General features: G+C 35.3%; 1 protein-coding gene across 2 annotated transcripts; it reads left to right on the top strand.

Annotated features, from left to right (window-relative positions):
* Positions 1–1,130: 1,130 nt before the first annotated feature.
* Positions 1,131–12,051, top strand: LOC102597330 (uncharacterized). Of its 2 annotated transcripts, none has more exons than XM_006354280.2 (9): positions 1,131–1,267; positions 5,603–5,657; positions 6,905–7,003; positions 7,159–7,202; positions 8,778–8,865; positions 8,959–9,746; positions 10,273–10,518; positions 10,641–10,697; positions 11,562–12,051. In XM_006354280.2, exons 1-9 carry the CDS (start codon positions 1,256–1,258, stop codon positions 11,730–11,732), a joined length of 1,560 nt encoding a protein of 519 aa, XP_006354342.1. In that variant the 5' UTR covers positions 1,131–1,255; the 3' UTR covers positions 11,733–12,051. The 2 variants fall into 2 exon arrangements, with proteins under 2 accessions (XP_006354342.1, XP_015167307.1); XM_015311821.1 differs by lacking the exon at positions 1,131–1,267 and adding an exon at positions 2,395–2,418.
* Positions 12,052–12,948: the final 897 nt, after the last annotated feature.

Raw genomic sequence — 12,948 nt, 5'->3', positions numbered from 1 at the left:
AATGAGGAGAAAGGCTGACTATGGAAGCTTTTTGTGTCCAAAGAATAGATTTGTGTTTTCTACTTCTTTTGTGTGCACGCAAGTTTCAATTTTACATGCATAAAAATACATTTTTTTAATTATTATTTTAGGTGTTTTAATTTAATTAGTTATGAATAACTAAAAAATAATGATTTTTTATATTTTAAAATTCAAAATATATTTAATATAATAAAATAATCTTTAAATATTATATTACGATCTTAAATATATCACATGAGATATTTAATTAAAAATTACCAAATATAAACAATGATTCATTTTAAAACATGCCGAAAGGAAAATAATACATATAAATTGAAATATAGGGAAGGTATATTTCAAGCTTTGCACCCATATTCTTGAAGTATTATAGATCACTATCCTTTTAAAGTTGTATAAAATCAAGAATTATCTAAATTAGGATGGTAAAATTAGATTATAGAATCATGAATTACCTAATCCGCTCAGATTTAAATGGGGTTAACAATTATTCATTCATTAACTCAATCCATTTAATTCTTTCAATTTAGTTAGTTTAAAAGTCAAGCAATATATCATCTTGATCTATGAAAAATAATTATCAAAGTATTTTTTATCATGATAAATATTTTTTTATTAAATACTTAAATAAATTATTAAAATATATCAAGAAAATTAAACTTACAAAAAATTGTGCAGATTAAAATTTAACCTATTATTACTCATTACAAATTAAATAGGAAGTTGTTCATTTATCAATTCAACTCGATTATTTTATTCATTTATTAACTCAACATGTCCATTTGAATATCTGCGTAAAAACATTATAGAAACACTTTGATTTTTTTTAAAAAAAATTACTATCTAAAATAAACTTATTTAAATTTCAAAATTCGAAAAATGTCACCGGCTCAAAGAAATATATTATTTCTAAGAATGTCTCATACTTTAATATCCCCACTATAATTGAAGTAGTGGTTAGCACAAAAAATTGCAAAAAAGGAAGTGCCACGTGTCAAAAGCAAAAGAGACGTAGCAATTCAAGAGAGTGCAATTCCACCGTAGCGGACTTGAAACTCAAGATTTCATCAAAACACTAAAAACGAAACTGACAACAACATATAACTCCTTTCGATTCCGTTCCATAAATGGTTGTATTGTACCTGCGACCCCTTTACTTTCCCCTTTTTTTTCTGTTCATTTTCTCTCTCTTAACACACACACAGACACATAGTTTCAGTGTCACTACAATTGAATGATGAATCAGGTTAGTGTTTTTGGTTTACTTTGTCAATTTTTGTGTTCTTTGATGGAATTTGTGTGTGGCATTGATGAATGGTGAAAAAGGGGTTGTGGAAATTGTGGAATTTGGTAGTAAAAATGAAGTCTTTATATTTGTGTGGCAAGTTGCTGGACTTAAAAGGGTACTTGCATGTTAAATTTCTGCTCAAGTTTTGATTTTTTGGTACCCCTTTTGAGTAATAGAGGTGAAGAGTTCAGAAAGTAACCATTTTTATGTTAATTGAATGATCAGTCAGGTTATTGTTTTTGGTTTTCTTTGTCAATTTTTGTGTTCTTTGATGAAGTTTGTGTGTGGCATTGATGTAAGGTTAAAAGGGGTTGTGGAAATTGTGGAATTTGGAAGTAAAAATGTAGTTTTTATTTTTGTGTTGTAAGTTGTTGTACTTGAAAGGGTACTTGCATGTTAAATTTATGCTCAATTTTTTATTTTTTGGTACCCATTTTGAGTAATAGAGGTGAAGAAAGAAACCATTTTTATATTGACTGATGAATCAGGTTAGTGTTTTTGGTTTGCTTTGTCAATTTTTATGTTGTTTGATGGAATTTGTGTATGACATTGATGTATGGTTAAAAGGGGTTGTGGGAATTGTGGTTTGGCAGTAAAGATGTAGTCTTTATTTTTGTGTTGCAAGTTGCTGGACTTAAAAGGGTACTTGCATGTTAAATTCTGCCCAAGTTTTTTATTTTTTGGTAGCCCTTTTGAGTAATAGAGGTGAAGAATTAAGAAAGAAACTATCTTTTTATTAATTGAATGACACACACACAGAACTCTCTACACTTTCATTACAGTTGACTGATGAATCAGGTGAGTGTTTTTGGTTTTCTTTTTCAATTTTTATGTTATTTTTTGTACTTTTTGTATGACATTGATGTATGGTGAAAAGGGGTTGTGGAAATTGTGGGATTTGGCAGTAAAAATGTAGTCTTTATTTTTGTGTTGCAAGTTGCTGGACTTAATAGGGTACTTGCATGTTGAATTTCCGCTCAATTTTGATTTTTTGGTACCCTTTTGAGTAATAGAGGTGAAGGATTAAGAAAGAAACCATATTTTTAATAATTGAATGAGAGAGAGAGTTTCACTCTCTACATTCTCATTACAGTTGAATGATGAATCAGGTTAGTGTTTTTGGTTTTCATTGTCAATTTTTATGTTCTTTCTTGTACTATGATTGTGCCTATGTGGAATTTGTGCAAGACATTGATGTATGGTTAAAAGGGGTTGTGGAATTTGTGCGTTTCGACAGAAAAATGCAGTTCTTTTGTATGGCAAGTTACTGGACTCGTGCATGTTAAAATTTCTGCTCAATATTGGGTCTTTTATAGCGCTTTTTCCGTACTTTAGATTAACAGTGGTGAAGAGATAAACCATCTTTTTATTTATTGAATGACACACACTTCCACTCTACATTCTCACTATAATTGTTTCTCTTTACTGATGAATCAGGTTAGTATGTTTGGTTTTCTTTGTCAATTTTTATGTTCTTTCTTGTACTATGATTGTGCCTATGTACAGTACATTGTGTAATTTGTGCGAATTTTGGAAGACATTAATATATGGTTAGAACGGTTTGAGGGAATTTGTGTGTGTTGGCAGAAAAATGTAGCCTTTTTTTTCGTGTTGCGAGTTACTGGACTCAAAAGGGTTCATGTATGTAGAAATATCTGCTCAATTTCATTTTTTTGCTACCCCTTTTTCCTAAATTTAGAGTAAATTGATAGAGATGAAGGAGGAAACCATCTTTTTATTGCTTAGTAGAGTTTTTCAGTTGTATGTGCTTGAAAAAGCATTTGAAGCTTGGGGTGTCAATAATTGAATGACACTTATTTACTGAGACATTGTAGAGTTATTTAAGTCTTTACCCCATGAATAAACAACGTGATTAATGCACAATGACACTCGATAAAATAGCATAGAGATCAACTAAGAAGAATACATTGTAGATAAAAAAAAAATAGCATTGAGAAATTCCTTCTTGAAGTGCATTCCTTCCTTGGAATTATGGAGATCTTTTTGTCTTTATATGGAAGTCTTAGGCTCCATCCAAAGTACATGAAATTTAAGGGGTGTTCTCAAAACGTTTCCTTTTTTGGGGACATTGTTCAACTTGTGTTTCCCTATTTTCCTTTCCAAGACTGTCCTTTTAAGTTTCCTTTTTTCGCGAATGAAAAAGATTAAGGTTGAAAGCTCTCTTCCAGAGCATTTCCCTTTCTGAAGATGCATTGCTCAACTCGTGTTTCCCTATTTTTCCTACATCCCCTATAACTTCCCTATCACCCAAGCAGTGGCATACACAATTTTTTCATCAGCAGTGTCACCTTTTAATATGAGAAACAATAAATAAACTAATGTAACACCCTATTTTTTTTTTGATAACCGAGAAATCCGTCTGTCACCCACCCTTTGGACCAATCACAACCTTCTAAACTCGGTGAATAATGGGCCCGCCCCTCTACCCTTCTCCACTTAAATACCGGGCTTCGCTTTGCATGGTGTGGGGCTTGAACCTATGACCTAAGCCACAATCCTCCACCTTTTGCCACTCGAGCTAGGCCTTGGGGGCAACTAATGTAACACCCTATTAAAAAAGAATGAAATACAAATAAAACACAATTCACGGGTACTATTGTTTCTTTTCTAAAATAATAAAAAAAATACTATAACTTTTTCTCGATGAGTTTTCCTTTTTTGAAATGTACTTAAAATCACCTCAGTAGAAATTATAGTACTAAATATCTTTTTATATAGGGCAGCAAATGATCAGTAAATAATTTATTATTCATTGAATTTCATAAATTGTTCTTAATCGATTTTATTGGTGAGAAAGAACGATAAAGGGAAAAAAACATAAAAAGGACCAAAACAAAAGCCCAACTTTTCTAAAATGAGGCTGTGTATAAAATGTTAAATTGAGGCTATGCAGATTTGACCACACAACCTTATTTGTGGAAATGAAACTCCAAACCAACAGAGCTACTTGTCACTTTACTCAATATATCCTTTGTGTTATATATATATGTATAATAGTAATAATTTCCAATGAAGCAGTGTCACGTGACACCCCTTCGACCTTACTAAATCCGCCCCTGCACCCAGTCAAAGAAAAGCAAGGCTGAGAAATGGAAACACATACACTTGAACATGTTAGAGTATAATTGTACCCAATAAGTTGATTGTTTTGGTCCGTGGAACAGAATGACTTTGCAATTCGCGAGGGGTAAAAACAAACTCGATAAAGATAATGTTTTTCCATAAGTTTGAGAAGAGTGAAATGCTTAAAATGGTAAAAGGGAAGGATAATTTACTTTGCCGATTTATCCAAAAAAAACCCAAATAGACTGCTAATTACCATGTAACATTCCTGTCGTTCTCATTTTGAAAATGACGTAAAAGAGTTCACGATTGGCAGGGTTATTAGTGAATCATGGCGACTCTAGATGAATTCTCTCAATGATTTGCAATTTTGAAGTCTTTACGGATTCAATGGTTATTTGGTGCAAAGGCTATTTATTTTTAAGGCTAATTTCTTAAATTTGTTGCACCTGTCTCTAGGATGTTCAACACTAGCTCAAAGATTTTGGGACTGTTGTTCTCATTAAAGCTTACAAGTTTTTTGAGTGTGTATCTTTCTTGCGTTCATTTTTATTTTCTTAGGACAGTTTTTGAAACATTGGTTTAAAAAAATATTTCACAATAAGCCCACTTACCTAAATACTGCCCTTGATGTATGACCTGCCTACACAGTGTCGCTGACACAAATTCTTTCACCGATGAATACTGTGTATGTTCCGAGAAATAATGAAACAGGAGAGGAGATGGAAATAAAGTTTACCTATCTTACACCTAAATGCTTTTACAGGCACATAGTAGACATCTATCTATGTTGGACATAAGTCTGTTAGAATGTTCCGCATTGGTTGAGGGGATGGGCTATTGTCTCCTTGTATGGTCTTGAACAACCCTCCCTCATGAACTAGCTTTTTGGGTTGAGTTAGACACAACATTGGTTGAGGTATGAGTTGGTGTCTACTTATGTGGTTTTTGGGCATGAGCCAGCTTTTAGTGTTGAGTTAGTCCAAGGTTCTTTTTCTTTTTACTTAATCTGCTACATCTATGCATGTATTTACCTCTATGTTGCTTGGACTCTTCAAAAATGTCAAGGGATGCGTGTGGGATTCGCCAAAAGTAGTGTATTTTTGGAGAATCCGACACGGGTGCGGCATCGAAAGTGAAGAGTCCGCGCAACTTAGATTTACCTTAGTCTGAGAAAGTGTCCTAAATTTTTTCCATCTGTGTTTGCAGAATTCAGCATATCGAAGTGGTTTTGCTTCTCTAGGGGTCTGGTTTGATGAATCAGGTACTAACTAATGCATTTTCAACAATATACTAATTTGTACTGTGGATGCTTTGTGCTGGTGCAAATGTTAATTGTCTCATTGTTTAAGAGTCTCAAACTACTTGTTACTTCACATGAACTAGTATATTCCTTGTTAAGTTGCTTTGTTTTTCCCTTGTCTTGCTTATGTGATTCAGATTCTTTTTCCCGTTTATAATTGATGTGGATACACTATATAGGCTTTTCTCATTATCTGGTGTTACTAATTTATTATGATCTAAGGAAGTCATTACCTTGTTCTTTCTTGTTAATCCAGATGAATATGAAATCTTGGTACATTGATTGTTCTGTTTTGGGATTTAATGGCAGCTGGAGTTATGCCTATTTTGACAGTTACTTAGATTGACCAAGGTGGTAAGTTTGACACCCGAACCTGCATTGGTGTTCTAATAGGCAGTTCAGGTGCCACAATTTGTGATTCCAAGCTTAATGTATATGCAGAGAGGAATTGCTCAGTTGTAATGGTGTATTGACCCCATAAAATCAATTACTTAAAAAAGAGAGGCTAAATAGCATACCTAGTCAAATATGTTCTGTTTAGCTTTTTGTATGTCTGATGATAGTATCAGCTATCGGGTTCTTTTGGTTTTTGGTTGCTAATTTGTTACTTTACTGTAAGTTTGATTTTATGTACCAACAAGGGTTGTGGTGGAGTGGTAAGTACTCCTTCATCTGTAACCAGAGATCTCGGGTTCGAGTCCCCTTGGGTACGGAGTCGCCTTTGTTAGGGAGCGCTGTACCCCCCAATGTGGGACTTCTTGGCGCGAATTTGGATTTAGTCGGGCTCCAATGTGGGTACCGGACACCGGATGGGAAACCAAAAAAAAAAGAAGTTTGATTTTATGTAGTGTAATCTTATATATTTTTCCTTTTCTGCAAGTCGCTAGAGATGAACTTCACTCTTCTAGATGTAGATGTATTGTGACTCATGCAACAAAAAGCACAATTTGAATTAATTCCTGCAGCATGATTCCAATTCTTATCTGCCATAAAAAGGAAAAAGAATCCAATCCTTGTGCAGAGTGAATATTATGTACTGAGACCTCAGACCAGCATATCTCATAAAAAGAATTACTCACCATGTCTTGATGATTTGTTTTTTTTACATTTTTTGTGGTATTGTAATTACTGATTCTTAGCTCATAGAAGATGAACCTGTTATTCATCCTTTAGAAGATGATACGATTTTTGCTGTATGTTGCTGTTAGAAACCCGTGATGATCATGCTTCTATCTCTGGTGTCTTGCGTTTTGATGAGAAGAGGGTATTAAAGGGCATGGAAAGGAAAGGTGCTTTGTACAATATAGGTATGTCATCTCATGTTTTTCTTTAATCCTTGGGAAGATGGTCGCTTTGGCGTATAGTATAATATATAATATAGCCCTTAGTCTTTGACTGTTATATCTGTTTATCTATAATTATGCTATGATCACTTCTAATAGTTCCTTTTTGTGGTTCTCAGGTTCCAGTATTGCATCTAAAAGGGAAAATGAAATTAACCAAGATGTATGTGAGCTTCTCTTTCGGTTAAATTGCTGTTTTTGATAATGGAATATGTCTAATCTAGTTACTAATTTCTTATGTTTTAAGAAATTTTCTGCATCTGTTAACACTTTTATCCCATATGGTTTTTGCTTTTCCTAGTTTTGTTTGGCCCAATCAGGAATTTAGAACTTCGGTCGCAAGTTTATGTTATTGTTGTCCCCCATTTTTGCATATCAGAATAAAAAGCTGTTGTCCCCTATTTTCCTTTTGGAAGAGCCTGTATCTTTTTGTACCTCTGTAATACCTTATCAAGTTTGTCTCGCCCTTCTTTCCTTTTATGCATATGGAGAAGTTTGTGTCACCTTTCTTTCCTTTTATGCATATCAAGAAGTTTGTGTGGCCTTTCTTTCCTTTTATGCATATGAAGAAGTTTGTCTCGTGTCTTGTTTAGCATTTTACCTTCCCTCTCTTCTAGTCTAGATATAGGTCCTGGAAGATGAGTTGATGGACTTCCTGAAGGCATGAAAGTGTACGGGATATTGCCTCTTTTGGATGAAGTAATAAATTTTAGTGATAGTTGGGAAATACTCTATACAAGTGATATACCATAAGTAAAGAGCCTACAATAACAGATGGTTCCCAACAAATGACACGGACTCATCATCTTTGCTGACAGGACCTCATGGTTGCACCAACGAGAAGGGACACGAGGCTATTCCTTAAGGGGTCGTTTGGTGTGAGGGATAAAAATAAATGGTCCCGGTATAAAATTTTGGTGTCTTGTTTAGTTGTCATTTTTGGGATAACTTGTGCCACCATTTATACCATAGTGATGGGATAAGTAAGTTATCCCGTATACATGGTGGGATAAGTTATCTTAGGATAGCTAATCCCAGGATAATGATTCTGGGATAACTTGTTCCCAACCAAACGACCCCTACGTGTATAAAAGTACTTGCCCTTTAAAAGCCCTTCTATTTTTTTCTCTCGCTCCACACATGACACAACCCATATAGCGTGAGTGGAGCAACCTTCCACGCCTTATGTCTCCTCATTTGCTTCCCACAGCACCAGCTGAACAACATCTTCCATTGTACCTTACAAAAAGAAACACATCTTTGTCTAATTGAAAGAAGTATGATAACTTGATAATATAAAAAAGTATAGTCTAATGAATGAATATCCTGGTTCAGCTAAAGGAATATTTTGATTGAAATGTTGAGTACTATGGAGTGTCAGTAGTCTTGACTGTCAATTTGAGATGGACGCACTGTATGGCTCTTTTTTTGTCCCTAGGAGATTAAACACAGCTCCACCAATATGCTGCAGTTAGACATCAAGGTTTTTTTCTTCAAAGTTCAAATTGCTTTGACATTCTGATGTATAACAAAGTTGCTTTGCAGATCTTGAGTAGATTTCTTTTTCTTTTGTCGTTGGAATCCGCAAGTTGTTTCCTATTGCTCTCTGAATCGTTTGGTTGTGGGAGTTCCTTTCCTGTGCATGTTGGCTGTTTCGAGGGGTGTTTTTTTGTTTTTCCTTCAATCATTTCTATCTTTAGATCTTTGTCTTTGCTGAATTACCTGGTCACCGTGCCAGGTCCTTGATCTAAAGCGAAGTCAATTTGAAGCTGGAAAAATTCAAGCACAAAATGATCTTTCCCCTCCATGTGAAGATTATTTGTTGGGTAAACAGTTTTCGTAAGTTATGTTCTTATTATTAAGAAAAAATATTGTACATCAAGTAGAACTACAATTCTTTCTGGTCTTCTTGGAAACAGATATTGAATTTGCTGAAAGCATCACAAATCTGGATTATGGTTCAAGTAGAGGATTGCTGGACCCTATTTTAGAAAGTCAGATTCCATTATCTAGTTGTGATGGAACTGACACCTGTGGAATGCCATACTCTTCGGGATTAGTTGTGCAAGAATCTCAAAGTCAGAATGCTATGTTTGGCCTTACCAATTCAGAGTTGCATGACCTTTCTCGTGACAAATGTGAAAGTCAGATGCTAGTTGAGTACAATGCTGTGAAATTCCCTACTGCTTTCAATCCAGGAGATATCAGCAATGTGGATGATGTGGCAGGCTTCTTTGCTGAAGCTGCATCTTCTGAGAAGATGAATGACAGCATGATTGACCATTCTGCGCTAACATCTAACGGAATTTCTTTTATGTCTAATGCTACACAAAATGAGGGGCAAAATGTAAACTGTGAAAGCTTTGATATGCATGAATCCTCCGTAGTAAGCCCTCCAGTCACTTCTGAAGCAATAAACACTGACACTCCTGTCACTCAAAAGCGTCTGCGCAAGCCTACACGAAGGTATATTGATGAATCCTCAGATCTTAATGCTAAACGTCTTAAGAAAAGAGTAGAGGTTTCTACTAATGCACCAGAATCAAAGAATAAGCTTCTCAAAGTCAGATGTCAGAAGAAACCTCGTGCAGAATCTATGGAAATGGTATTGTTTTCTGAAGAGTCTTCTTATAAAGCTATTCAAGTGCCTTTTGCCTCTCTTGTGAACGAAGAATGTGATGATTGGGATGCATCCAATGCGATACAGGTACACTCCAAAAAAAATTTGAAACAAAATGTGTAATTTCATTTATGTGATCCTTGCACTGCATCCATGTATAAGCACATTAAAGGCTATGTTGCTCGGATTCTTCAAAAATGCCAACGGATGCGTGCGGATTCGCCAAAAGTAGTGTATTTTTGGAGAATCCGAGACGGGTGCGGCATCAAAAGTGAAGAGTCCGCGCAACTAAGATTAAAGGTGCCCTTACTAGGCTAGTTGTATAATTTCGGTCGTGCAAGTCAGTTCACAAATAACATTCAACCACCATCTTTGTTGACAATTTATTCAAAACTCAAAATGAATGAGAGTTGATGTAACACCGTGCTTGCTTGAAATTTTTGGGTGGTGAGTTCAGGTACTTTTTGAAAACAAAGGGTGATCTTCCATGTCAATTTGTTATTGAGCATATCGTGATACCCTCCATACTTCCCCGTATCTTTTTGCAACTTTTTAATCACGTTTTAATCTTCAGTTAGTATTTTCCTTGACATAAAAGTTGATCACCTTGAAGGTTTTCAAACCTCACAAGGAGGAGCCTCATAAGGAGGCTACTACAGTTTTGAATTATAAAGATGATGTTGTTGCACCAAAGAAGTTGGATCAAGATGGTGTGCGGAGGAAACATCACAGGCTCTGGACTGTTTCAGAGGTCAGAAAGTTGATTGATGGAGTTGCCCAATATGGAGTTGGAAGATGGAGTCATATAAAGAAGCTTTATTTCTCATCATCTGTTCATAGAACACCTGTGGATCTCAAGGTAAGCACAATGGCCACTATCAGGCATTCTTCAACCAGACGAGTCAAGAAAAACCATGCATCATCTAGTGTTTGCATGCTACTTACCTAAAGCTGGTACTCTGTTGCTAAAACGTCTTGCAGGATAAATGGAGGAATCTTCTTAAAGCAACTTATCTACAGAAACAAAGCAAAACAACGGTGAGTATTCATTTTTTAAATTTGATCAATGATGCTTGATGTTTGCTGTGAATCATGGGCCTTTTAAACTTGATGCAATAGTTTCTTTCTGTTCTGTCATAGAATTACTTTGCATGTATAGCCATCATATATTCTGAGGACATGACCCTAGATAAGAAGTTTTGGAGGCTTAGGAGATTAGGGGAGAAGGTTAGCCATGTGTTGTAGTACTTTTCCGAGGGAGAAGCAGGGAACTGGTCTTCTTCTCATCTTTTAGTATTTTTATCTGGTATTCACATAGTATCTTATTTTTCAGTTTTACTACTACAGCTTACTTCAATTGCTTTGTGTATCTTGCTATTTTGTTGTTATTTTCCTTTCTTTCTTAGAGGGTCTACCAGAAACAGCTTTTCTAGTCCACAGAGGTAGGGGTAAGGTCTGCGTACATTTTACCCTCCCCGGACCCTCCACTTGTGGGATTACATTGGGTATGTTGTTGTACAGCCATCATAATTATTTGTTTTGAAAATTTTTGTTTGTGTTTGTGCGCACTAGAGTCATAGTAATACTAAATTATGTTGGTGAAATCAGATTGTTGTATAGTGGAGTGTAATTGAGTATAATTTCCACCTAACTTATTTATTCATGTTTAGTTGCATTTTCGGTTTCAAGTAGCATGAGTCAAACTCATCAAAGTTAGTAGGAAGCTTAACGCTCAAGAATCTATGCCTATATGCTGATTTTGGTATATGTTGTTTAGTCCAGCCACTTCGCTTGATGGATAATATAGCGATGTGGAGTATTTTGACGTTCTTCAAACTTTCCCCTTATTCCAGAGGGCTTACTTTTCTCATATGATATTTGACCGGATTATCATTGATACAGGAAAAGGGTAAACATAACCTGTCTTGGCGACCTTTGCCAAAGTCTGTCCTGCATCGAGTCAGTGAACTGGCCAACATGCATCCATATCCAAGAAACCGGAGGTGCAAGAGTTCCCGTTCTCCATGTGCCTCATCTTCTCCTGAACATTCTAACAGTACTAACATCCCGTGACGACCCCAACTGTCCATCCGGAGATTCGTTGAGATTTCTTTTGTGAAATTCCTCTCCTATGCATAGTTACAGGAGTAACATCTGGTGATAACCCGATTTTACGTTCAAATATTGGTTTTGAGCTCTCTTATACCAATTCGCTGCATAGTTCGTGTATAGAGCAGCTTCATTTCAAGTGAAAAAAGGTTCTGTATAATTTTCATTACCTCTAGAAATGCAATTGTCACATCTGTTAACTTTTTTTTGTATTTCCAATTGATACAAGTGACTATGTTTCAGCATTTTGTGTATAAGGTAGTATATAAAATAGTTTGTGACATCGCGCTGATTCCTCATTTACTGCTTCAAAATTTTGTGGAAAAATTGGGAACATAAGGAAATTGATTTGTGGCACATCTTTGCTCAGTATTCCACATTAAAGTACCAATTTGGAAATGGAAAGTTGGATTGGAAGGGCTGTATCATATTGAGATGTCGATTCGTTTTTCGTGCCCAGATGGAAAATTTGTTAACCCTATTTAGACTTTTGGTTGATTGATCTAGTTTTAAAGGAAAAGAAAAAAAGTGATCTCTATGTGACATATAACTAAAGAACCTACAAATTTGTGTTCTATTTACAAAGTTCTTGTGTTATCTTTTACTAATAACAACAGCATACCCAATGTAATCTTCATAACTAGAGTGGAAGAGAAAAAAGTATACACAAATTTTATTCCTATTTTGTAAAGGTAGAGAGACTTACTTTTTACTGATGTCGTGTGAAAAAAGTCAATTTTGTATGAGGGCAGGTAAATTAAAGGAGTAAAACACTTCTTATTAGGATTCACAAATTTACATCGAGTAGGTACATTAAGGGATAAAACGCTTCATATGAAAAGGTTCTCCCTTCGCGTTTAGTATACCATAGACGGAAGGTAGTTACACTCATATAGAAGATGGAAAGACAAACACACATACATAGTTTCTAATACATATAACATCATTCATAGTTGCAAGACATACAAAGTTCAACCTCTTCCGTTATCACTATTATCACCACCACCACCACCAGTTGCTGCTCCACTAGAAGAGTTGTCTCCTCTCTGACTGTAATATTCTCTTGGTATGTTATGATGGTTATCTACATCGCGATCAGGGTACATATACTTTTTCCCTACACCAAATCCCACTCCATTGTCCATTATATGTTCTTCATGTCCCCTTCCTCCCATCAAGG

The sequence above is a fragment of the Solanum tuberosum genome, unplaced genomic scaffold (genome assembly GCF_000226075.1).
Source record: "Solanum tuberosum cultivar DM 1-3 516 R44 unplaced genomic scaffold, SolTub_3.0 scf00177, whole genome shotgun sequence".
Classification (NCBI taxonomy): Eukaryota; Viridiplantae; Streptophyta; class Magnoliopsida; order Solanales; family Solanaceae; genus Solanum; species Solanum tuberosum.
Note: the sequence above shows the minus strand (reverse complement) of the source record. Positions and strands in the feature narration are given on the sequence as shown.

Excerpts from the sequence above, each read along its gene's own strand:
- LOC102597330 (XM_006354280.2), top strand. Across the intron at positions 5,658-6,904 it reads GGTCTGGTTTGATGAATCAG|AAACCCGTGATGATCATGCT; the intron begins GTACTAACTAAT and ends TGTTGCTGTTAG. Across the intron at positions 7,203-8,777 it reads AAAATGAAATTAACCAAGAT|GTCCTTGATCTAAAGCGAAG; the intron begins GTATGTGAGCTT and ends TCACCGTGCCAG.